General features: G+C 48.6%; 2 protein-coding genes across 6 annotated transcripts in view; one reads left to right on the forward strand and one right to left on the reverse strand.

Moving 5' to 3' along the window:
• The first annotated feature begins 4,685 nt into the window (after positions 1-4,685).
• On the forward strand, positions 4,686-14,641 carry Irf5 (interferon regulatory factor 5). The gene is made up of 9 exons (XM_041675404.1): positions 4,686-4,790; positions 8,885-9,090; positions 11,103-11,292; positions 11,826-11,890; positions 12,371-12,404; positions 12,586-12,846; positions 13,046-13,438; positions 13,525-13,643; positions 13,838-14,641. Exons 2-9 carry the CDS (start codon positions 8,896-8,898, stop codon positions 14,084-14,086), a joined length of 1,506 nt encoding a protein of 501 aa, XP_041531338.1. The 5' UTR covers positions 4,686-4,790; positions 8,885-8,895; the 3' UTR covers positions 14,087-14,641.
• A 2,313-nt stretch (positions 14,642-16,954) lies between these two features.
• Positions 16,955-24,487, reverse strand: part of Tnpo3 (transportin 3) — a 77,259-nt gene continuing 69,726 nt past the window's right edge. For 4 of the 5 annotated variants that reach the window (XM_041675401.1, XM_041675402.1, XM_041675400.1 and 1 more), the window contains 2 exons: positions 19,431-19,528; positions 16,956-17,984 (listed from right to left, as the gene is read on the reverse strand). In XM_041675401.1, coding sequence (XP_041531335.1) covers positions 19,468-19,528 — 61 coding nt within the window. In that variant the 3' untranslated portion in view covers positions 16,956-17,984; positions 19,431-19,467. Of the gene's footprint in view, positions 17,985-19,430; positions 19,529-24,487 lie in introns of all 5 variants that reach the window. The other variant, XM_041675399.1, reaches the window with a different exon arrangement.

A 24,487-nucleotide genomic window follows, 5' to 3' on the forward strand; every position in this document is an offset into this window, starting at 1 on the left:
AACGGAGAGGAACCTCTGACAGCAATGTCCACAGCACAGGTCATAAAACCATTGGAAAATTCCAGGCCAGAACAGCTGGATCACATCTGCTGCAGCTCTGAGTTCTCCACTGACCCCAAGCAAAGCCGCCTCTGGGGTGGCCCTTATCGCTGGTCCCAGTCGTCCTGCCCAGCAGGGGTTGAGTCTAATTGTCTCAGCCCATAGACTAGAAGAAGCTCCAGGACAGAATAGATTTGTTTGCCACTCTATCCCGGCACGGGCAAGGAGCTTGATTGGCAGCCTGGCATCCTCCATCCGTGACAGGGATGGAGAGGGGCCTCCAGCAGAGCAGGTGTGTCTCCTCACTTTACAGATGGAGGGGGCTCCAGTAGAGCAGGTGTGTGTCGTACAATTCCTGGAGAGTAGATCTAGGATTAGATCCCAGTTGGACCCAGTCTGATGTCTAGTTCACTCTCAGAAGTGTGGTGTGTCTGACAACCATGCCAGCCTGGAGACACTGCAAAGCCTAGGCCAGAGAAAATGGGGTTCCTGTACGGGAGGTGTTGGGCAGCAAAGGCAGCGGGCACCTCTGAGGCCCCACCTAAAGCGGGCTGCCCTCCAGGTGCTGGGAGTCCGTTTAGCTTCTCCTGGTGCGATCTGTCTGCCTTCTGTCACTCACACTGGGTTTTCTTTCGGTTCCCTCTGGTGGCCCGGCTTCCTCTAACCCCCTTGTGCCTCTCCTCATACCACAGTTTTGCCCAAAGCAGACGAATGCACCTCTTCTCACATGCTCAGAGGAAGTGAGTGACAGGGTCGTGTCCCTGGTGGGGAGTCGCCAGAGCTCTTGATAAGCCCCTGGGACTGCAAAGGCCAAGACTCTGCATCCTCCTGGGCCCCCGGCTGCACAAAGGGAACTGAGATTAGTTTCAAGCAGAAGATTGGGGCCTCACTTCCCCTTAGCTTGTGATGGTGCAAGAAATCTAGAGGACCCTTCGTCCTTGGGAGAGCTGAACAGAACACACAGGGCAGTTTTTGGCTAGGGAGCTCCTTGGCAAGAGAAGACAGGATCTGAACGGAGCAGAGTCTGCTCAGGGCCCTGTTTATCCTCTGGCCTGCTGCCGGTGCTGCGAGCCCAGAAAAACCATCTTCTGAAGACAAGCGGGTGAGACACACCGTTGTGAACGGTGCCTCTGCCACACATAGCCCCTGCTGGTTCTTGGTGAAATTCAAAAGCTCTACGGTGGGGCCTCATCTGAGAAAAAGAGAGAGTGGATGTGGACTGGGTACGGATTACCTGGAATCTCACGGTCCCCAGAATTGTTTGTGTGTTGGGAACATCTGACAATAAAAAGGCTTTTCTCGGACATTACCCCAGATACATTTCTAAGCCAACAGAATAGTTTTCTATTAAATGTAACTGACCAGGGAGCTGGGATACACACAGCCCAGTGGTAGAGCATTTGCCTAGCATGCAGAAATCCCTGAGTTCAATCCCTACCACAGCAAAATGTAAGTGACCTCCAATAAAAGCAGTTCTTATTTTGTGGAGGACATTGTTCAATTCTGTAGAAGTTTCTCTGTCCCTGGACTCTCGGCCATTCCCTTGCTTCAGTACTCCAAGTACTGGGGTTTCGGGTAAGTGCCCACCCAGGAAGCCAGCAGTTGGTTTTGTTTTGAGGCAAGGTCTCATGTAGCTTAAGCTGGCCACCAACTCACTACATAGTCAGGGATGGCGGTGAACTTCTGACACCCTGTTTCATGCTGGGATTACAGGTATAGCCCCACAAGCCTGCTGAGACGTTCTCTGTTTTATAAAATAAGCCCAATGTGGCGGCATCAGTAATCCTAGCATTTCTGAGGCTGAGAGAAGAAGATTGTGAGTTCAGCATGGGCTTGGGCTACATTGTAACTCTCTCATTAGGATGAAAGGGGCAGAGCAGTAATCAGAGGAGGCGGGAAGAGGTGGTGTGGTAGGTGGAGAGATGGCTCAGCAGGAAAGCATACTGCTTTCAGACCAAGCCTGACACTTTGATTTTGATCTCTTGGACCCACGTGGTGGAAGGAGAGAACCAGTTCCTGAAAACTGTCCTCCGACCTGCAATGCTAATGCTGCAGCATGAATGCTTGTGTGCACACACAAATACACACATGGGCATGCATGCTTGTGTGCACACACAAATACACACATGGGCATGCATGCTTGTGTGCACACACAAATACACACATGAGCATGCATGCTTGTGTGCACGCACAAATACACACATGGGCATGCATGCTTGTGTGCACACACAAATACACACATGGGCATGCATGCTTGTGTGCACACACAAATACACACATGGGAATGCACACACACATAAATGCAAGAAAAAGAAATTTGAAAGAGTGAAATAAAAAAGGAAAGAAAAGCAACCATTCACACACCTCTTTCCGCTATTTACTTACCTCGTGAGAAAAGCTCTCTCTATGCAGTCCAGGCTAACTTGGAACTGGATGTGTGTAGGCCTTCACGCCCTGGTGCTGGGCATGTGCCACCACGAATGGATCCACACATGGTTTAAATTAAAAAATATGAAACAGAAGGAGGTGTGGCTCATTGGTAGAGTGTAAGAAAGTGATTTATTCAGAAGATACAAATAATATATATTTTCATTTTATCTTTTTAAAGATAAAATGCATTGGTGTTTTTATGTGCATTGGTGTTTTTCAATAGGAAATGGGGAGTCACAGAGAATCATGAGCCTCCATGTGGGTGCTGGGGATAGAACCTGGGTCCTCTGAAATGACGGCAATTGCTCTTAACCGCTGAGCCATCTCTCCAGGCCCTATATTTCCATTTTATATCCAGGCCACAGTGAGATATACAAAGAGAAGGAAAAACAAAGCAAACCCACAGGATTCTTTTCACTCACTGAAGTTCAATCCAGATATTCCTGAAAGGCAGCAGAGGTGGACAAAGAAGCCAAAATTCTAATTCATCTAAATAACACCACTGTGTCTATTAGCAACTCCAGGCTCTAAAATGGAAAGAAAAAACAGCGTGTCTAGAATGTATATGCTTTATTTGCTATATAAAAATGAACAACGGAGTGGAGAGGGGTAGCAAGATGGCTAGGCAGGCAAAAGTGATTGCTGACAAGCTTGACAACCTTCATTCAATCCCTGGGCCCCACATGGTGAAGGAGAGAGCTGACTCACCCCAGCAAGCTGTGCTCTGACCTACTAATCCTCATGCGCACCCACAGATAAGCACACAAAAGAAATTCAGGAACAATTTTAACTTAACAATTAATTCGGAACATTTCTTAATCAAAAATATCTTTAGGGCAGGAGAGGTGGCTCAGTGTTTAAAAGCCCTTGCTGCTCTTGCAGAGGACCTGGGTTCAGTTCCCGGCACCCACCTGTCTGTTCACAACCGTTTGTAACTCCAGGTTCAGAGGTGCAACTCTGTTTTCTGGGTCTCTGCATGTTCATGATGCACATACATGCAGACAAAATACTCATATGCATAAAATAAAAATAAATAAATCATTAAAAAAATTAAGATGGATACTACACTTGAAATCTCAGCCACTCCAGGAATCTGAGCCAGGAAAATTGTTTGGTTCTAGACCAGCATAGGCAGCATATCTTTTTCCTTAAAAAAAACAAACAAACAAACAAACCAACAAACAATCATCTTTTAAAACCATGATAGAGCAGGGCAGGTATATAGGCATGAGCAAGGTCCAGCATCAGTAACAAACACAATAATAAAAATTTCTACAGATCATGAATGATGCAAGACAGGACTGGTCCCCACTAAGCTGAATGTCACTGAAAATCAGACATTAACATCACAAACCGGGACCTGTGAAATGGATCATCGATTGGATAAAGGTACTTGCCACCAGAACAAGACAACCTGTGTTCGGTCTCCAGGACTCTGGAAAGCTGTCCCTTCATTTGCCCGCCCCAACGAAACAAGCCAACAAATAACACCAAACACAACAACAAACCAGAAGCTGACTCAAAGAGTAGACCCTTCCGGAAAAACCACCTAGACTCCCAGAATATGCGATGCTGACCCGAAAGGTGAAGAGCAGGAGTCAGCGAGTGAAGAATGTTCCTACAGGAACAGGATGTGTGAAAGTTGAGGCCGACATCAGCAGGTAGGCAGGTTTATGGAACCGAAATAATAATAAAAAAAAAGTTCAAATGGCAAACCCACTGTGAAGGTAGGAGAGAAAGAAGAGGCGGGATTGCAGCCACAGAGTGAGTCTGAGTCGGAGTAGGTGTATGTATGTTAAGGCTGGAGACAGACAGCGGCCCAGGGTAGGTTGAAAGGGGTCTCTGAGTTCTGCAGCCTACAGCTGGGTCGCGGTGGGAAGCGGAGGACCAGGGGATTCTCAGTCGCCTCGAAACGCCCTGGAGTGTGGCTTCATTGACGCCTGTGCACAGCAGATCTCCAGCTCCAGGCGGGCGCGGACTGGGTGGGGACCGGCTACGGGGTGTCTGGGGACCGGGTGATGGGTGACTCTGACTCTCCGAAGAAGCCGGAGCCTTTTGTGCGGGCCGCCGAGCTGTCTGCGATGTTGGCGAGGCCCGGAGCCTGGCGCCTCGCTCCTCGCGGTGGGCGGGGGCCGGGTCGGTGCAGGGGACCCAGGGTGGTTGAGTGGGACAGGGCGGGGCGCTGCCCAAGGCGGGGGCGGCACGATGCGGAAGTGCGGGGCGGACTAGGCGACCCGCGGGAGGCGCAGCTCGGGGAGGGCTCAGACCGGCCGCAGCGCCCGGCCGGGGCTCCTGGCTCCCCGCGGGCGCACCGCAGACAGGTAGGTCCAGGAGTTGTGGGCTGTGCTGGGTCTCGCGCTCGGAGGGTGGTGGGAACCGTCCCCGGCTACTGCCAAGTCAACTGCTTCGTCCCACGGCGGCCTGCGCCCCTGGGGACACCTGCCCAAGAGGGTCGGCGGGGCCACGATCCCGCTCCTCCGCGGTGGGCGCCCATCGCAGGCAGCGCCCGGCCGACGCCAACGTCTTCAAGGCGCTCCACGCCCAGGCAGCTCGGAGTGCTGGGCTCCGGCCGCCATCAGCCTACAGGCGCGGGGAAAACCCCCGACAGGCGAGGGACGAGGAACGAATAACGAGTGCGCATCCTCCTCGCGCCTCGCCAGGGTCAAGGATGCCAAGCGCCCTCGCGCGGGGCCGCAGTCAGGCACCGAGGATTCCTTCCACGCACAGCCCCGTCCTTCCTCCCCGGCCACGTCTCACCTTTTCGAGTAAGAGGCTGAGGTTTCAGTCATCCTTCCCAAGGATCTTAAATCCAAGGGCAGGAATTTGTGGAAATACAGTTTGGGGGGAGATGGTGTCATATAGTGGCGCCGCCCCTTGACTCGTGGCTCAAAAGGGACGCCGATTTTCTTAGCAGTCAAGAAGAATGGGGGGGCGCAATGCTTGGTCTGGTTTCTTGACGACCTGCTCCTAAACTTAAGAGAAAACAACTTAGAATCTGAAAGTGGAGGGAAAGTGTTAGCAGTATGGCCGCGGCGCAGGCCAGGCAGGGAGATGCCCAGGGCTGGCATCCAACTGCTGTGCAGTTGTCTCCCAGAGCCGGTACCTAGGAGCCGGGGTGCAAGTGGAGGCTTTCCTGGCCTCCTCTTGGCGTAGCAGAGCGGGGCGTCTCCAGCCAGAGCAGTGGTCCAGGAACGGATACTAAAGCCAGAACACTGCGATGACTTCTGGGGCCGACCCAGAGAGGGGACCCAGTGTGGTGATAAATGAACAGGACCTGAAAGGACATGGGCTGGGCTGACTGAGGAGGGTGGAGAAGCTGGGGGCCCCCGGGTGAGGAGTATCCATCCCTACTCCTTAAGCTCCTGGTTTAGGACTAGGAAAGAGGTAGGATAACCACCCCTTTTAACTAAAAGCGCTGCTCCGGGGCTTTCCCTTGTACTCTGGCCTTTCCCCAACCTGCCCCTGGGAGGAAGCTGAGAGAAGGTTCTTCCTGCCGCACCTGCTGCCCCAGTAAGTCAGCCTGTCTGCACTCCGAAGGGGCGGGGCTCCGGTGTGGGGCTCACCTGGAGAGGGCGGGACTTAGGCTCGTGCCTGATGCAGGTAACCCCTTGCATGTTCCTTGAACTGGGTGTGGGGTTTAGAGCTAGACAGGAGGGGTTTGAAGTTCTGCCTCTATTACCTCCGTTATGGCAGCATCTCCCCCACCAGCCCTCGTAGCTCTCAATGATCTGACGACCCAGGTGACCTCTCCTGGGACTTCAGGACCCTGGGGTGAGCTGTGGGAACTCTCCATTGCAGCAAGGACTCAAGGGACTGCTTCTCAGGACGCTTCTGTGCCTAATTTTATGTGGGATGTTTCCTCGGGTTTTCAGCAGTCTATACCCATCTTGACATTTCTGTGGTTTCTCCTTTACCGGGCTGATAGCCAACAGATCTCAATCTGGGTGCTGTATCTATTTTACTCCAAACTTCCAGACCCAGGAGAAGGCAGTCATGTTTAGACACTGGAGTTGGCAACTGGCAGACCCCGGGTCAGACTCAGAGCCACTTCCTAACACTGAGGTCAGAGTAACAATTTCAAAGCCTTTCTCGGAATTAAACATCAGATTGGGACAGAAAGCTGCCCTGGTCCCTGGCTCCTTGGTCCCTGAAGCATGGAGAGAGTCCTGGCCTTCTTTTCAGAGCACCTTGTCCAGCTACAGGCTGGACTGTGTGGGGTCTTCAGGGTAACTCGCCTGTCCTTGTGTCCGCTTTCCCGTGAGCAGAATTGCCAGCTGCTCTAGGATCAAAGCTTCTTGAGAGCCACAAAGAAAGACGCAGGTGGTTGTCAGTAAGTCTGAGAGAAAGGGAATGATCTAGAGGATGGGGGTTGCAGACTCTCATGAGTTTTCTCTATGCCCCCTCCCGCCGTCAGCCCACAAGTCAGCCCAATGAGTCAGATTTCTGAGTTGTCCCATCAGGGCCACTTTCATTTCCCTTAGGTCAGGGTGGAGGCTGATGTAGAAAGAGGAACTAAGCCTCTGTCTTCTTAAGCTTGGGGGCAGGGCTGGGAGCATCTCCACCCTCCCTGTCCAACGCTGGCGCTGGCATTACTGTTCAGTGGGTCACTGACAGCTGAGCTAGGCACTGCCCTGCAGTCTGCAGAGTGACAGTCTGCTAGCCTGGATGTGGCATGTAGCAGCCACAACCCAAAAGATACTGGGTGCGGAATTGCAGGGGAAACGGAGGCTCCATGCTACAAAAGGCAAGCCTGCTCATTTTGTCCCTTAACTTGCCAAATAAGTGACTCCTTTCTAAGGAGCTGGTGGCACCGTGGCCTCCCTCTTTCCTGCCTCTGACTCTGGGTCCAAGAGTTCAAGACCCAGGGTGTGGCCAAAGGAGGGAGAGAACTTCCCAGAGTGAGGGTGGCTAAGAGGGAGCCTTAGACTGCTGTAAATTTCCAGTTCTTTTTAGAGGAGAGTGAGCAGGGAGAGGGGAGGGTACCAGGGTCTCATGCGTCCTGTCGCCTGCCCAGGGGCTTGCCTCCAGTAGGGAGCTGTTAGATCTTGGCCTGTACTTCCTGCCACCGTGTGTGTGTGTGTGTGTGTGTGTGTGTGTGTGTGTGTGTGTGTGTGTGTCACAGGTCTGTAAACACTAGAGCGGTATTTCTCAACCTGTGGGTTATGACCCCTTTGGGGATCAAATGACCCTTTCATAGGGGTCATATGGCAGATAATTACCTGATAATTTGTAACAGTTGCAAAACTGTAGTCATGAAGCAGCAACAAAAGTAATTTTATGGTTGGGGGTCACCACTGCATGAGAGACTGTATTGAAGGGTCGCAGCTTTGGGAAGGTTGAGAACCACTGCTCGAGAGGCTTCCTAGGCGCTGAAGGAATGTGAGAAAAGGGGCGGGAACTGAAAGCTAGGACATCTAGGACATTGATGGCTTCAGAGTGGTGTCCTCGAAGCTGGCTGCCCAGTGTCATTTGAGTGGACTAATGGGATTCTTTTTTTTTTTTTTTTTTTTTTTTTTTTTAAAGTACTATTTTTTAATTTATTTATTTATTTATTATGTATATAATATTCTGTCTGTGTGTATGCCTGCGGGCCAGCAGAGGGCACCAGACCCCATTACAGATGGTTGTGAGCCACCATGTGGTTGCTGGGAATTGAACTCAGGACCTTTGGAAGAGCAGGCAATGCTCTTAACCTCTGAGCCATCTCTCCAGCCCCCGACTAATGGGATTCTTATAAGGAGGTCAAGGGGGATGAAAGCATCACCCCTGAGAGAAACTGAGGAGGAATAGCAGCGCAACACGTGATCTTAGCCAAAAGGCCAGAAAGTGATGACAGAGCCCTGCAGGCTGGGGATGAGCTCACCCCACCCCATCCACGCGGTCTGCTTCTGTCTAAAGCTGGCCTCCGTTGGAAGCCTGAGGTTGGATCCTGGTTTAGAGGATTTGGTGGGGATGGGAGGGCAGTTCAGGGGACGGAGCTGGAGTAAACTGCAGAGGGGACAGACCGAGCAGGAATGGGAGGGATAAGGCATGGTGCCAATAGCCAACGGCAGAGAAGCGCCTGTCACCCGCTAGCCCACCTCCATGTAAGGGAGCCAGCTTTGGCTGTGATGTGACTCTAGAGTGATGGGTGTCCTGACCAGGGACACTGGGACAACTGGGGCAGTTCTCCACTGAAGCAGCAGCTGGGTACTGAGTGCACCCTCGAAAACAGATGGTCTGTTAGGAAGGGGCCCACAGCACCCACCAGGACAGAAACCCCGGGGCGAGTGAGCCTGCGACAAGAAAGCCGAGGAGGCTGGGAAAACAGGCTTGACCTCAGCCTGCCCTGAGCCATATCCGCAAGGCTCCACCCACGGCCTTCAGGGAGCATCTTGTGTGAATCTGCTGAGGTCTGCTGTGCTTTCTTCTGCAGAGCCCTTTGCCATGAACCAGCCAGCCCCGGGGGTTCCCCCACCACCCCGCCGTGTGAGGCTGAAGCCCTGGTTGGTGGCCCAGGTGAACAGCTGCCAGTACCCAGGACTTCAGTGGGTCAATGGGGAAAGGAAACTCTTCTATATCCCCTGGCGCCATGCCACAAGACATGGGCCCAGCCAGGAGGGAGACAACACCATCTTCAAGGTAAGCCTTGGATAAGGTGCTGTCTAGACCTCTGGGGCAGCCCCTCCCCCAGTGGAGATCCATGATCATCTCCTGGAGGTGGTCCACTCTGCAGCTACAGTGCTCAGGGGACCCCATGCCTGGACTCGGGGACACAGGATCACTTCTAAGCTGTAGCCTAGAGCAAGGTGGACAAGGAGGGTCTCTGGGAGGCCCCCCTGTAAGTCCTTGTAATGCTCCTAGCTCTTGACTCGCTGTCACACAGGAGTACACATTGAGTACACACATGCACTAAATGAGGCCCCCGACTCAGCGTTCAAATACATCTTTCCGTTTTGGTCTGGTTTTTGAGTCAGGGTCTCTCTATGATGACCAGGTGGCCAGACTCTTGGTTGTAGTCAAGGCTGGCCTTGATCTTGTCCTTCTCCTGCCTCAGCCTCCCAGGTGCTGGGATTATAAGCATGTGTCACAGGTCCGGCAGTCTCTAACCCTGACACCCGGCAGGCTCCCTACAGTAGTTTTACACAAGGCTGCGCACTGTAGCGTCTTAAGGCTTCGGCACGGGTAGATGGTAGGCAAGATTGGAATCCAGTCACATTTTTAAAATGTTAAGATGTGTTTTATTTTGAGATGGGGTCTCATTATGTCGTCTTGGTTGGCCTGGAACTCATTCTGTAGATTAGACCAGCCTTAAATGTGTGGCAATCCTCCTGCCTCTGCCTCCAGAGTTGGGATTACAAGCGTGTACCAAAATGCCTCTTTCTCGTCAAAGAAAGCTTTATGCTAGGGATCAAGACCAGCCTTGCTAACACTGTGCTCACCATCTGCTACTCGGGACCCCCCCCCCCACGCATGCTTTACTTATTTATTATTTTATATGTCTTGAAATGTTCTTAACATCGCTCAGGCTGGCTTCAAACTTGCTATGCAGCTGACTCTGGCCTTAAACTTCCGATCCTTCCGCCCTCCCGTCTGAAGTGCCCGGATGACAGATGTCTGTCAAAGCAGTCAACCCATACATATGCTTTCATTTTTGCTTATTTGTTTACTTCCTTGTGGGGAGTGTGTAGTTACCACAGCGTGTGTGTGGAGGTCAGAGGTCGACTTGCAAGAGCTGGCTCTCTCCTTCCAGTGTGGGTCCAGGGATCAGACTCAGTAGTCAAACATGACAAACACAGTGCAAATGCCTCTGTGTGCGGACCCATTTCGCTGGATAAAGCCGTGCTGGTTTAGAACCTGCATCTTTCCGCCCAGCATCAGGATTAGCTTTCCTTTCCAGCGCACGTCTGCCTCACTTCTTGTGACCACTGAGTGGCCGCTGGAAGGATTCGCTATACCGCACCCAGACTCAGTGTTTGGACACTTCAGACCGTGTTAGGAAGGAAACATAATTCCTCCTGCATTCTACCCATTGTTATAATGGTCGGTCTAGGTCTGGAGTTCAGAGTTAAAAATTGTTAGACCAAAGAAGTGCTGATTGTAAAAACTTTAAAATCATATATGTTTTTTTTAGCTTTTATACTTGATTCTTACCACAATCTGTGTGGACATTCCTATATTCTATATAAGTCTATCAAAATTGTTAGTTTAAAGAGAAGAAACACCTATAATCCTGATGTTACCGAATTGCCATGCAAAATAAGATCAGTTGCAGGTTGAGGGTCAGTGGTAGTGAGAATGGGTTTAGTAACTGTGAGGGTCTGTGTTCCATCTTTAACACGACGACGACGATGACGATGATAGTGACAACGACAGTGATAATTTGGCTGCTGGTATAGTGACATGTTCCTTTTAGATTGTACCTGTTGGCCTTCCTAGCAGCAGCGAGTAGCACACAGACTTCATTGAGCTTGTTCCAACTCCAAGGGCTGGACAAGGCTTAGTCCTATTCACCTAACACAGACAAAGCCTTAGCAAGGTTTAGCCTGGTGGCCAAAATTCTCAGCAGTGATGTCTGTAGGACAAGAGACTTGCTGGGGTCTCAGTGACAGGTACAGCTCCCTGTAATCTGCAGTCTTCTTTTCCTTCTATAGGCCTGGGCTCAAGAGACGGGGAAGTACACCGAGGGGGTGGACGAGGCTGACCCAGCCAAGTGGAAGGCCAACCTGCGCTGTGCCCTTAACAAAAGCCGTGACTTCCGCCTGTACTACGATGGTCCTCGAGACATGCCACCTCAGCCCTTCAAGATCTACGAGGTCTGCTCCAATGGCCCCGCTCCTGCAGGTACGATGCTTGGCCCTGTGTGACGCCGGGAAAGCTGTGACCTCTGGGTACAAAGAAGCCTGAGGACCTTCCAGCCAAGGGCTCCAGGGTGTTCTGTGTGGGCCATGCCAGGTCATAATCCCAGGGCTCCTACCAGTACCTGGGAGTGGGGCAAGGGCTCCTGCTGCTTCCTTACCACTGCCCTTGTTCTGGGCTCTTGGCTTCAGGAGAGGCCTTGCTCTGTTGCGTCTTGATGCTGGGTCCTTTGACTCAACCACATTTGGCCAGCTTTGCGAATCATGGAACCCCAGAGAATTTTGTTCTTTTAAGACAGGGCCTCGTGTAGCCCAGGCTAGCTGGCAAATTTGCTAACTAGCTGAGGATGACCTTGAACTCTTCATCCACCTGTCTCCACTTCCCAAGTGCTGGTATCATAGGCCTGAATCACCAGCCAGACAGCCAGCTTCTCTGCTTGTTCAGATGGAGCCACAGCCTGGCCTGGTTCCTGTTTTGTTCCTCACTCCCTGTCTTGCTCTGTCTCCTTCAACATGCAGAGTCCCAGCCCACTCCTGGAGAAGATTACACTCCTGGAGAAGAGGAGGAGGAGGAAGAGGAAGAGGTGTGTGGGGTTGAGTGGTGGGCAGAGGAGCTGTACTCACCGGGCCCCTACACTAAGCTGATGAGGCTGGCCCTGGTGGGACCCCTGCTGCCCTGCCCCACTTTAGGATTGAGTGGTCCCTTCCTCTGGAGCCCACTCTCCTCCACAGCTCCTTTGATGACTCTGAAGGAGAACAGAGTGCCCGTCTAGCCCCTCCTAGGGCTTTGTTGCTGTACAGTGGTCACATGTTTGCCCACCCTCCACAACAGTTAGGCTTGGTGGTTAGTTCTCCCTGCAGAATGCACGTTTGGGAATGGGAAAACCGGTAGTTTTCATGACCTACTGAAGATGGCAGGTGTCTGGGACCAGCAGTGGGGTCTGGCTACCACTGGACTGAAGCTGGGGGACTGCCCTGTTTGTTGAGCACCGTTTCCTCGGCATCATACCAATTTAATAACCTGTCCTGCCTTCCCTCCTCCCTTGCCCGTGTCTTCCCTTCAGCTCCAGAGAATGTTGCCGGGCCTGAGCATCACAGGTAGGGCTGGGAGATGTGGTGGTGGTGGTGGGGTTGTCTAGTGTAAGAAGTGACAAGTCTCCTAGGTAACTGGGAGGGTGCTGAGGAAGGCTGGGGGAGGCAAGGCTTGGGGTCAGGCCTGGGAGAGTTCTTGGAGGTGGTGAGGTGGCGTTAACAGCCGCGTTCACCATATCCTCTGCAGAACCTGTGCTACCCGGGCCTCCCATAGCACCCTACTCCTTACCCAAAGATGGCGGCATCAAGTGGCCACCTGCTCTCCAGCCATCTGTAGGGCTGGGGCCCCCTGTCCCAGATCCAAATCTCCTGGTCCCTCCCTCCGGAAATCCTGCTGACTTCCAGCAGCTTCTCCCTGAGGACCTGGATCCTGGACCGCTGGCTCCCAGTCAGCCCCCTACAGAACAGCTCTTGCCTGACCTGCTGATCAGCCCCCACATGCTGCCTTGTAAGGACCCTGGTGGGCTGGGCGGTTTGGTAGGGATGGGGTCGGGTTGACTCAGAAGGAGGATGATGAAGGAGAGCTTTTAGGCCAGTCCTCCTGGATCAGGGATAAACTGGGGAGGCTGGGGAGGTTGGGCCTACACTTGGCTCTCTCAAGAGCCATGGGGCTCACAGCCTGGGTGACCTGATGCTCTGTCCCACAGTGACTGACCTGGAGATCAAGTTCCAGTACCGCGGTCGGCCACCCCGTGCCCTCACCATCAGCAACCCCCAAGGCTGTAGGCTCTTCTACAGCCAGCTAGAGGCAACCCAGGAGCAAGTGGAACTCTTTGGCCCTGTGAGCCTGGAGCAAGTGCGCTTCCCTAGCCCAGAGGACATCCCTAGTGACAAGCAGCGTTTCTATACAAACCAGCTGCTAGATGTCCTGGACCGTGGGCTCATCCTCCAGCTGCAGGGCCAGGACCTGTACGCCATCCGTCTGTGCCAGTGCAAAGTGTTCTGGAGTGGGCCCTGTGCCTTAGTCCAGGACTCACGCCCCAACCCCATCCAACGAGAAGTCAAGACAAAGCTCTTTAGCCTGGAGCAGTTTCTCAATGGTGAGGTCCATTCCATGCTCCTCCTGGATGTCCCTCACTCAGGATAGGGTTCTAACCTCTAACTAGAGGCCTTAATCTTGATGCAGAACTCATCCTGTTCCAGAAGGGTCAGACCAACAACCCGCCGCCTTTTGAGATCTTCTTCTGCTTTGGTGAAGAATGGCCTGACCTCAAACCCCGAGAGAAGAAGCTCATTACTGTACAGGTGCGTCCCTGGCCAGCTCTGCGTGGGGCTGGACCCTTGACCCAGGGTAGAAACGGGACCCTCTGGACCATGAGGACTTGGTTGCTAGGGCTGGATGAGACAGTCCACCATCTGCCTCTGGATGTCTTCATGCCCAGCTAGATTGAACACTCCTGGCACAATTCTCCATGCCCTGTCTTTCCTTTGTTCCCCAGGTGGTACCCGTTGCAGCCAGGTTGTTGCTGGAGATGTTCTCCGGGGAGCTCTCCTGGTCGGCGGACAGCATCCGGCTGCAGATCTCAAACCCAGATCTCAAAGACCACATGGTGGAGCAGTTCAAAGAGCTCCATCACATCTGGCAGTCCCAGCAGCGGTTGCAGCCCATGGTCCAGGCCCCTCCTGTGGCAGGCCTTGGTGCTGGCCAAGGGCCCTGGCCCATGCATCATCCAGTTGGCATGCAGTAACAAGGCTACAGATAGCAGCTGGCCTGGGTTTCCTGGGGCAACTGTGGAGATTGACAGGGCAATGCAGTGGACCCAGCAGGCCTGGCTGGCTGCAGGGTTCTACTTCTGAGTCTGTTAAGAAAGAGTTGGGCCAAAGAGTTGGACATCAAAGAGAGGTCTCAGGTCACAGTCTCCCTAAAATTCTTCGATTTGAGCATTGTCTCCGGGAGATCTGTAATGTTTGGCTCTGAAGAAGTGTAGCCAGCAGCTCAGTGGGAGGGAAGAAGCATCACTAGCCCGGGCGGGACGTAGATGCATGGTTCCAGTTACCCCAGGGTAGCCAACTTTTATGGTTACCCCGATTCCTCTAGCAAAAAGTACCCAAGGAGTGTTCGTGGGGCTTCTGCAGAGAATAGGCCTGATTTAGGGATTCCCTAGCTTGAGCCTTTCTCATCTTCCTTCTGACAAGAACATCACTAGACACTCGGGGCTGACAGCTACCTTCCTTCAGAGTCTAAGAAGCTGGGGTACAAAGTAGAATTTAATATATTTTTGGACTAATAAATGTTAAAAGCAGATCTGCTCATTCCTTGACTGTTCCCAGGCCCAGAAACTCCTCTGTTCTACCAGACTGTTCAGTTGTTGGCCAGCCTTGCTTCAGTGGGGTGGGCTGCCTGGCAGTGGGATGGGTGGGTTGGGGAGACCCTGTCTTTCCGTCAGGAAGTCAGCTGGGCCTTCACAGACATTTACCTGGCTGATTCTGATTCAAGGAGAAAGCAGACTGAGGTAGATGTGGAATTTGAATGTGCCATCTTAAAAACTGCCCAAACCTTCCCAAAAGAGTGAAAAAAAAAATAGTTGGGTGCTACTCCCCTTCAGACTGTCAGAATCTGGGATCCTCTTCTCTTTCTGATACCAGGCTGGCCTTAAACTTGAACCCCTGACCCTCTGTCCTTACCTCTATCTCTTAAGTGCTAGAGTAATCTATGAGCTTAACAGCGGGGATGTAGCTCAGCGGTTGAGTGCTTGCTCAGCAATGCACAAGGCCATGTTTCATTCATTGTAACACACATTCAAAATAAAAAAGGCTGACTGGGCAGTGGTGGTGCACGCCTTTAATCCCAGCACTTGGGAGGCAAAGGCAGACAGATCTCTGTGAGTTCGAGGCCAGCCTGGTCTACAAGAGCTAGTTCCAGGTCAGGCTACAAAACTACAGAGAAACTCTGTCTTGAACCACTCCCCCACACACCGCAAAATAAATAAATAAATAAATAAATTTAAAAAAAAAAAGGCCTAGCTGTGTAAAAACCCTTACGGAGCCTGCACTACAGAACCATTCGCGAGCCAGGCAAGGGCCTGGAGATTTAAACACTCAAAGACACAAAGAGACACGGGTCATCCTTGAAACAGGAATGCCCCAAGAACGCTCCCCTTTATTGTGTACCAGAGCCGCTTATATATAGGGATCCTTAACTGATAGCCACGCTCCAGCCAAACCCACCAGAAACTACTCCCCTGCCATCAGGAACTCCTGAGGGTCTCGTACTCAGAGCTGCTGTAGGCTGTCTCAGAGCAGAGGAAAACAAGTTGTTTACAAGAAATTCAGGATCTGAGAGTTCACTGCTCCCAACATACCTGGGTATGGTGCTTATGCCTGTAATGTAATCCCAGTTCTGAGGAGGTGAAGACAGGAAGCTCAGTAGTTCAAAGCCAGTCTGGGACGGCGTGCCTACAAGAGTGGGATGTAAGGTAAGTCTTGTTTTCATGCATGTCTACTAATATTAGGATATTACATGCAAATTGGGGTTCATCACTGGAACCTGGCTCACAGGAACATTATCTAGCCTTTCTTTTTTCATTCCAACTCCCATTTGGTTTCCTACTGTTATTCTGAAGTAAATATGAGAAATAATAGTATAAATATCTAGTGTGTATTCCAAAAACATTTGGGGGGCACTAAGGATGTGACCTGCCACTGAGCAAGATCCCCAGCTATTAAAGAAAAACATGTGTGTCCCCCACTTCAGACATACACAATAAATAAAATTTGAAAAATAAGAAACAAGGCTGGGGATGCAAGCTCAGCTACAGGATGTGTATTTTCCATGGGAGCCTTGAGTGTCAAGAAGTCAAAGCCTTCAGACTCTATCTCAAGATGGAACCCTTCATTCCCCCACTTGCCACTGACACTTTAGTTAATTCTTTCCTACCCTTTTGGTTTTAGGACGCCATCCAAGATTCTGTATTTGGTTGTTAATTTTTTGTTGCTGTTGTTGAGACAGGCTTTCACTGTATGTCCCTGGCTGTCCTGGAACTCACTATGTAGACCAGGCTGGCCAGATCCGCCTGCCTTTGTCTGCCTCCCAAGTGCTGGGATTAAAGACGTGTGCCACCACTGCCAAGTCCTATGAGGTTTTGAGATATCAATGGTTTTAAGTAGAGGGCCACAGAAATGTCCCTCCTCTGGCCTCCATGATGTGTGGCCCCCTCCCACGCATATATATCACATACACACTAATATGTTCACCATCTTTTTAGCTATGGCATAATTTCACAGGTGTACCATGTCAAAGGTGACTGAACCTTGTTTTTAAGCTTCTGAAACACGTGTGTGCGCACATAGACACACACGGGCACACAGTTCATTCCCAGTTTATGTGCTTGTGACTATATGACATGAACACAGTTCGCTCTCACTGAGGCTGCATGAATGGTGAGAAGAAGCAGGAGAAGCAGCAGAAAGGAAGAACCAGCAGTTTCTTGAAGGGTGACTCCCAGGGTGGAACCTGCCTTTTTAAACTCTGCTCAGCCCCTTAGGCTCCACAAAGGCTGATTATACAGGTGGATGAGCCAGATTCACTTTGAAGCAGTGAGGTAGTGAATGGAAACAAAAACCAAGACCGGTAAAATTTTAAAAATTGGGTTTTTATTTTTTCTTTTTTTTTTCTATTTTTTTTTTTTTGGTGCTGTTGATTCATCTTGAGATGGTTACACCACAGGACAGAACAGTGCCCCTGTAATCTAATGGCAACACAAGACCACACTCCCTCATTAAGGTCTGTTCTGGGTTTCCCATTTCAGCCTCATGTCCCAAGAGGTCAATTAATTTTCACTTTTTAAGCAAAATACAAGTAGTCTTGTAAATACATTTTCTCTATAGCCTTTTTTGTTCTTGCCCCTCCTATGTCTGGATGAATAATTCACTAAGAAAAAGAAATATTTAACACACATTTATATCCCTTCCACCCACCTCAATTTTGGTTTTTCTCCCCAAGGTTGATGACTTAGCATGTGAACTGGAGTGGACTCAGCAACTCAACAGCAGGGTTGGGCTCTACAGGAATAGCAACTTTGGCCCTGGCTAGTTCTGACTTTCGTCCCTGATGGTGACAGAAAGCAGAACAGGCTCCTTGTCTGGAACGGCTGGGGTGTGCATGTTTAAAGGCAGGACAACAGAGGAGACATGAACGGCTCTTTAACTCCAAGTGTAGCCATGTTTCTCACTTGACTCACAGAAAGTTCTCACTGTTATGTTTCTGTGTGTGCACTGCATGCTGGTGTTGTCTATCGTGTGCGTCATCTGCTACCAGGTGAACGGTACAGTTCTGCTTTCATCCCAGCTTCCAGGGTTTCTTCTTCTTCTTCTTTTTTTAAATTTCCTTGAATTATTTTTCCTTTTAGAAAGAAGTTCACCAGGAAACTAGTTCCCCTCCCACCACGCCGGACAGGCTGCGGCCACCTTTAAAACCGTGCTGTTTCTCCCTCACACCCCAAACAGGAACTCCTCAGGATGCCTCGGGAGGTTGAAGCTTCTCCCTGTCTGGCGGCAGTGAAGGTCCCTCTGCCACAACGGAGGTTTCTGATTGTGGGACACAGTCTGGGTTGTTTTCTTCCTGTCTTCTAATAAAAAAAGACATTCCTGACAAAAGAGAAGAGACGGTTGAGAGCTGGGCTCTAGAGGACAGGGAGCAGGATGAAAGCCGCCTTCAGGCAGCACGATGCGTGTGTTCAGGCACTCACTGGGCTCTGTTACAGGGCTCAGGTTAACACGCATGCAAAACCAAAGTTTGGCTTTTCTCAACTTGCAATTAATTTCACGGCAACATCAACTTCCCTAAACCACTGCCTGCAGCATGTCTCCAGTGCTGAGCTGCAGACACTAAGGATGATGTAAAGGTTGGGAGGAAGCCAACAGAACTGAGCCTTCCATGGTAAACCACCAGAAAAGCTCCATTTTAGTCTGTTAAATATTGGGTTTTCATGCAAGATTTAGTTTGGAAAGAGGGCTTTGTTTACTAACAATGATTTAAACTCTATGGCAATACTGTTGAACAGATGTGCCATCTATTATAATGGCTAAAGCGAGGGCTCTGGTACCAGAATCCTGCTCCTGAACTCTGCCTCCCCTGGCTTCTAACTGTAACATTTAGCAAATTGTTAAACATATTTGACTTTCAATTTTCTTCTTTGTAAAATGAGTACAGTAGTAGAAACCCATAGGAAGATTCTTTTGGCTAATATATTCAACACACAGGAATGGTACCTGACACTTAGTAAAGGCTTGAGAAAGATAAGCAGAGAACATCTACAGCTGTCTACAAGCAACCTCTTGAGGTCTATCAATGCATTGACAACCTCAGATTACTTACTAAAGAACCAACCTTTAGAAAAAGTTTTGGTGTGGTAAGATACTACCGAACATCACCTTGACCTAATAATGCATTCACTACAGAAACAAGTAAGTGCAGGATTCAGAATATTGCCTATGGGTGGGACAATAAATCTTCCTTATGATGTCAAAGTGCAGGCTTACAGAATTGCCTTTCTTAGGCAATAAATTGCTAAGTAAATTTTACCACCTACTCATTCCTTTCCTTAGCCGAGCTTCTCACACACAGAGAAAGTTGACCATCAGGAGACATCTCGAGAAACTGCTGCTTTCCTACAGCTCCTTGGCATAGTTCAATCATAGAAACAATAAGAATAAGCTGCTCACACATTAATCCTGGCAAGCCTGCCTTAGAAGACCGGTGCCAGGAATTACAGTCACCACTGTTCTCAGCAAAGGTTAAAAAGTACCAATTTGATTGTTACCACACACTTATTAGGCTAGAAATAGCTATTAGGGAAAAATGTTTTCAGGTGCATCCTGCAACAGTTCCCCTCTATGGAATGGAAAATGGCATCCAGATACATGGTTAATCTGCCTGCTCTGGTCCAAGACAATCAAGGTCCTGAAAAGTCCCAGGCACTGTGATAACTGCACACTAAGTTCTTTCTTGATTTCAGCAATGAGCCTTAAATATAACCCCATTCTCAAGCCTCCCCACCAGTCCAGAAAGAACCCAAAGCATATACAACTCACCTGGACGACAGGCACAGTGCAGGAATGTGAGCTTGAGCTACCGAAACAACCTGGTGAAGTCTCGCAAGGCCCAGCAAACTTGCTTACATTCCTCGGCACTAGAAGAGAAAGGGTGGGTGGGTGGCGCTTGACTGCAGACAAGAGAGCCAACAGGCTGGGGAGTAGTGCAATGCCAAGGTTCCATCAGCTCATGACTGAGATCTTCCCAGAACTCAGGTAAAAATGAACTTCCATAAATGAAGATAATTATAAGCTTGGTGGTTCTCAAGGAATGACCTTTGGAGACAAACTGTTGAGGGCTGATTCCTGGCCCTTGTGTTCATGGACAAGACGCCCATCTTTCCTCAGTTTCCGCATCCATCACTTACTTCATGTTGCTCGGGGACTCAAATTCATTCATATAAATGAGACATTCATGACAAAAGAGCAGTGAGCAAAACCAACTCAATAAATGTGAATACTTGAAGTTCCTGACACAAGGAACCCAGAAGCCCTCAAAGGAAGATAGCCAGCAGGTTCCCTGTTCTCATTCAAAGACAGATGCTGTTTACAAGGCTCGTCCAGTAACTAGGACTATCAGCCACTGATTCTCTAGTGAACAGGATGCTCAGGATCTCCTCATGGAAGGAGGGGGAGAAAGAAAAGGGTTAACACATGCAGAAAAGGAGAACAGGACTTGGTTCTTGGCAAATGCTGAGATGACCCAGTATTATAATATATAAGCCCAATATTCACCTGACTCTTCTTTGTCTTACACCCATCCAGAAATCAGCTGAGGCAAATCTCATTCTTCTAGCTATCTCCCCAACAGCTTTGCTAACTGAACCTGGGGCTAAGCCAAAGCAAGAGAAAGGAAGCACTTCCTAACACATCCTCCTGAAACCTTCTCCTGACTAAGAAACTCAGGCACAGGGATATAGCCTAGAATTCAAGAAGACTTGCCATCCTGTGCTAGTTAAATACCAGAGGAAGTAACCGGTAAAAGCTAGCAACAGAAAAGGTATCAAATGCCTATCTACAGATTCCCTCACCAAGTAGAAAGGTCCAAAATTGGTGTTTTACAACAGAGTGGCGTCCAACGTAGTAATGAACTCCACATAAAACCTGAGAGGGCTTGAAAAGGAATTCTAGACACACACACACACACACACACACACACACACACACCCAGAGTTTAACACAGCTTTTTGCTGTTTTCTAGGGTGTGCTGCAAAGAGTTCCTGACTATGATAGACCACGCCCTACTGAAAGATCACCATGAACACCTTCAGAAAATTACTTCACTCAACTGCCGACTGAGATGAACCTAGCATACAGGATACACCACAAAAGACCTGATTAACAGTGCCCCCACACAGCACTGGAGAGAAAAAAACTACGTCCATATTCCCAAATTTTGGAGAGAAAAAACTACGTCCATATTCCCAAATCTTGTTTATAAGTGTTCTTTTACATTTAAAGGGGGATATGATATAGATATGGATAATTTGCATTAGTATGGATTTTGCTTTAGTGATTTAAATTTAAGGTCAATTTTGTTATGTGTAAAGGTATTTCTGATCTTGATTAAGATATTGTGATTGTGTAGTTCATTAAAAATGTAATGTATAATTAGGAAATATAGGTTGTTAATGGATAATCATCAATAATAGTCAAGCTTGTAGTCATGTTAGTTAGATTTTCTTAGATATATATCAGTTAGACAGGCATTCTTCATATCTTTCAAAGACTACAGAATATGGCATTTAATGTTTTAATAACTCAGGGTTTTTCATGACAATGAGACACGTCTGCTCCTGGCAGCACCAATCTACTTCAAGAGGAAGATGGGCATCAAAGAGGCTCCTTATGGAGTTGGTTAGCCATTTGGTCAAGAAACTGCTCTTTTCTGGATTGATGTGTAAACTGGACATGAAGAACTCACAGAGAGAGGACTGCTGAACTTGCTTAAAGGTGAGATGGTCTTTCGGGGTTCCTGATTCATGAAAGAGTCTGTGAGAAATTCTGCAGGACACAGCAGAAAGTGACTGAACTGCCTTTGAAATTTCCTGCTTTATGGAAATGTCTGCTGGATACCATGGGCCTGAAGGCCGAAGATGGATGCCCCAACGATACAGAAGAACTTTGGGTGACTGTCCAGACAGCGAGATGTCTTCGTCATTTCTAGAGTTTCGGAAGTTGCTTATTTCTGGTTTACTTAGGTAATATTATATCCTTCTGGAATCTTTGATTTAGTTGAAGAATAAATAGTTTTCCTTAATTATGATAAAAGATAAAATATATATAAATAAATATTGTAACTGTAATTCTTGCTTGATAACTGTTTTGTTATATGTAATTTTACTATGTTAAAGTGGAAGCCTTTCTTTTTTGTTTAAACAGAAAGGGGAATTGGTGTAGGAGGTCCTTCTATATTTGTGTTGATTTCATTGGCTCAGATTCCAGGAGATGACAGAGTATTTCAGAATTTTTTTTTCTAGTTTTTCTCCGCCACAGGCAACAATACTCTCTATCTAGCATAGTGGGAAATTGAACCCAGGGTCTTGTGCATGCTATGCAAGCAACCTACCACTAAACTATACCTATATTCCTAACACTTCTACTGATTTAACAAGCTTTACTAACAAAATTATATTTTTTGGTCTATTTAAAAATCAACTGTAGGGATAAGTACTGCCCCTTAGGGGGCGTGTTTGCCTCGGGCTAATGTTGGCCTATAAATTTGGCAAGCATGCTCCCAGCCGTCCCTTTCTGCTTTCCTGGTCTCCGCGGGAAAGGTGGTTCTGTAAGTCTATTTCGCCATTAAAGCTATAGATATATATATTTTTACAATCTGTCTGCATTCGTTTACGCCGTTACATTTTGGCGCCCAACGTGGGGCTCGAACCCACGACCCTGAGATTAAGAGTCTCATGCTTTACCGACTGAGTAATTCCGAGTGCTGGGATTAAAGGCACTGCGTCTCCACCACCTGGTGATTCTTATGCTATTTTGGAGAAGAGTATGTCTGTTTTCTGCCCTTGTCCAAAAAAGTCTGACTGAGGCTAAATTGAGGAGGTTTAGATTATTAGCATTACCAGAGGTTTCAAGACAGCCCACTACCGACTCTGCTCTGCGGTTACTAGTGGTCACTCTATAATGAAAAGGATCAAGCCGAGCAAGGAAAAACACAAAATGTATAATTTGAGGAGAAAAGGAACACCAGAAAATGTAATGGAATAATGGAGCTTAATCCTGTGCTCAAGGAGATAAAAAGTTAAAGAAAGGCCTGATGCTAAAAGTAATAAAGGGAATGGTGACCCTAGGGCAAGATCCCACCTAACCTAACTAAGCTTCCAACTTGGGAAAAGGACTTAAAGAAAAGCTTAAGCAGGGAAGGGAACCATCAACAGAAAGTTGATACAAACGTATTTGAATTAGGGAGCCAAGTTCCAGCTGTGTGGTTCTAGCTTTCAAGTTAAGGATATAAGAAAGGGGTTGTGGAATCTCCCTTCTTGGTTAAATAAGGGTCAGTTGTGTGCCAGGGGTATCTCTGCATGGAGGCCCAACAATACCATTGCAAGAAGTTGTAAAGGTGAAGCCTGGATTGTGTTGGAGACCCCAAGATGCTGGAGATGCCAGAGCAGTGATACCACTGAGGAAAGCCCCCAACAGGGTGAGGAACCGGCCCAAGAGAGAAGTGCGTTGCAGTCAACAAGCTGAAAGGAGTGGAGATCTGAAGAGCGATTTGATATGAAACACGGGGAAAGAGAATTTGGAATTTGCTCAGCTGCTTTTGGTCTCAATTTGGTCCAGCATTTCCTCACTATACTCCCTTTCCTCCTCTATGAAATAGTAATGTATACTCTGTGCCACTGAATGTTGGAAATAGGTGATCTCGTTTTTATTTTGATTTTACAGAGGGTTACAGTTAAGAGACTGTTATGAGTCTCAGAAAAACCTTGGTCTTGAGACTGTGAAAGACTATGAGGACTTCTGAAATTGAACTGAATGCGTTTTTACATTAGGATATTGCTACAGGCCCATGGGGACCCAAAATGATAATGGACCAACCCTCGGAAACCCACAATTAAATGTTTTCCTTTATATGAATTGCCTTGGTCATGGTGTCTCTTCACAGGAATAGAACAGTGACTGAGACAGTAAGGATGGACGTAAGTCTCCAATCAGTTCCACTTCTGCGCCCAATTCTATCAATGACTGTCCTAGGTGGCAAGAGCTCCAGCTAATTTTGAACTTAAATGACCTTGGTGGGTAAGCCCACAAGAAAGGATCAAAAAGCTCAATGAAAAGATAAAAACAAAAATACCCCCTATACACAAAGAAAATGCGAAAACAAAATTTTAAAAAGCCCTTAAATGTCAATACTATTTTCTTACTGTGGTTCTTATGGCACTGACTAGTTTCTGGTCTCAGATTTTATTTTCCAACCCCTATTACTATCTTCTATATTCTAGTCCCATAATTCCAAGTCTTTCCCCAAATATGCTTGTGGCCACTATTTCTCAACCCTCATAATCCTAGGCAGGTGCTAGGAAATTTTATCTGGTGTCTTGGTAGGCAATGACAACCTGACCAGTGAAGCACCCCATCTGGTCTCTAATTCCAGTGTCAACACTTCCTATGTTCAGCACCTTTTAGCTTTAAGAGTGTCATGCATGGTATGATGTCATGTTAGGCATGGACAAGTAGGAAATAATGGCAGGATTTCTTTTAGTCTCAATCAATTTGAACTGATGATGGCTTATCATGTTTTTTCTTTTTTCTTCAGAAAAAAAAATGTATTCTAAGATGATAAAGCTCAGCTTTCTTCAACTTGACCAAGTAAGAAAGCTGGAGAATTCATTACCAGCACCATTTGCAAAGCAGGCCAGGACTTGCTACAATGAAGTTGAACCAGTTCACCCTCCCTGCTAGGAGGGCAAACAAAACAGCTTGCTGAGGCAAGAGTTAGAGAACCTTAAAACCAAAAGGGAGACTGAGTCATGCACAGGTTCAAGGACAACACACACTAGAGAATTACTAAGAGAAGGTGAGCAATCTCAAACCCCTTTTTA

The sequence above is a fragment of the Microtus oregoni genome, unplaced genomic scaffold, assembly GCF_018167655.1.
Source record: "Microtus oregoni isolate MIOR12 unplaced genomic scaffold, Mior012 000026F_ref0000081, whole genome shotgun sequence".
In the NCBI taxonomy this organism is placed as follows: Eukaryota; Metazoa; Chordata; class Mammalia; order Rodentia; family Cricetidae; genus Microtus; species Microtus oregoni.

Bases quoted from the DNA above. Each gene is read 5' to 3' on its own strand.
- Irf5 (XM_041675404.1), top strand. From the start codon at position 8,896: ATGAACCAGCCAGCCCCGGGGGTTCCCCCACCACCCCGCCGTGTGAGG. The intron at 12,847-13,045 runs GTAAGGACCCTG...TCTGTCCCACAG, and splicing joins CAGCCCCCACATGCTGCCTT to TGACTGACCTGGAGATCAAG. The intron at 13,644-13,837 runs GTGCGTCCCTGG...TTTGTTCCCCAG, and splicing joins AGAAGCTCATTACTGTACAG to GTGGTACCCGTTGCAGCCAG.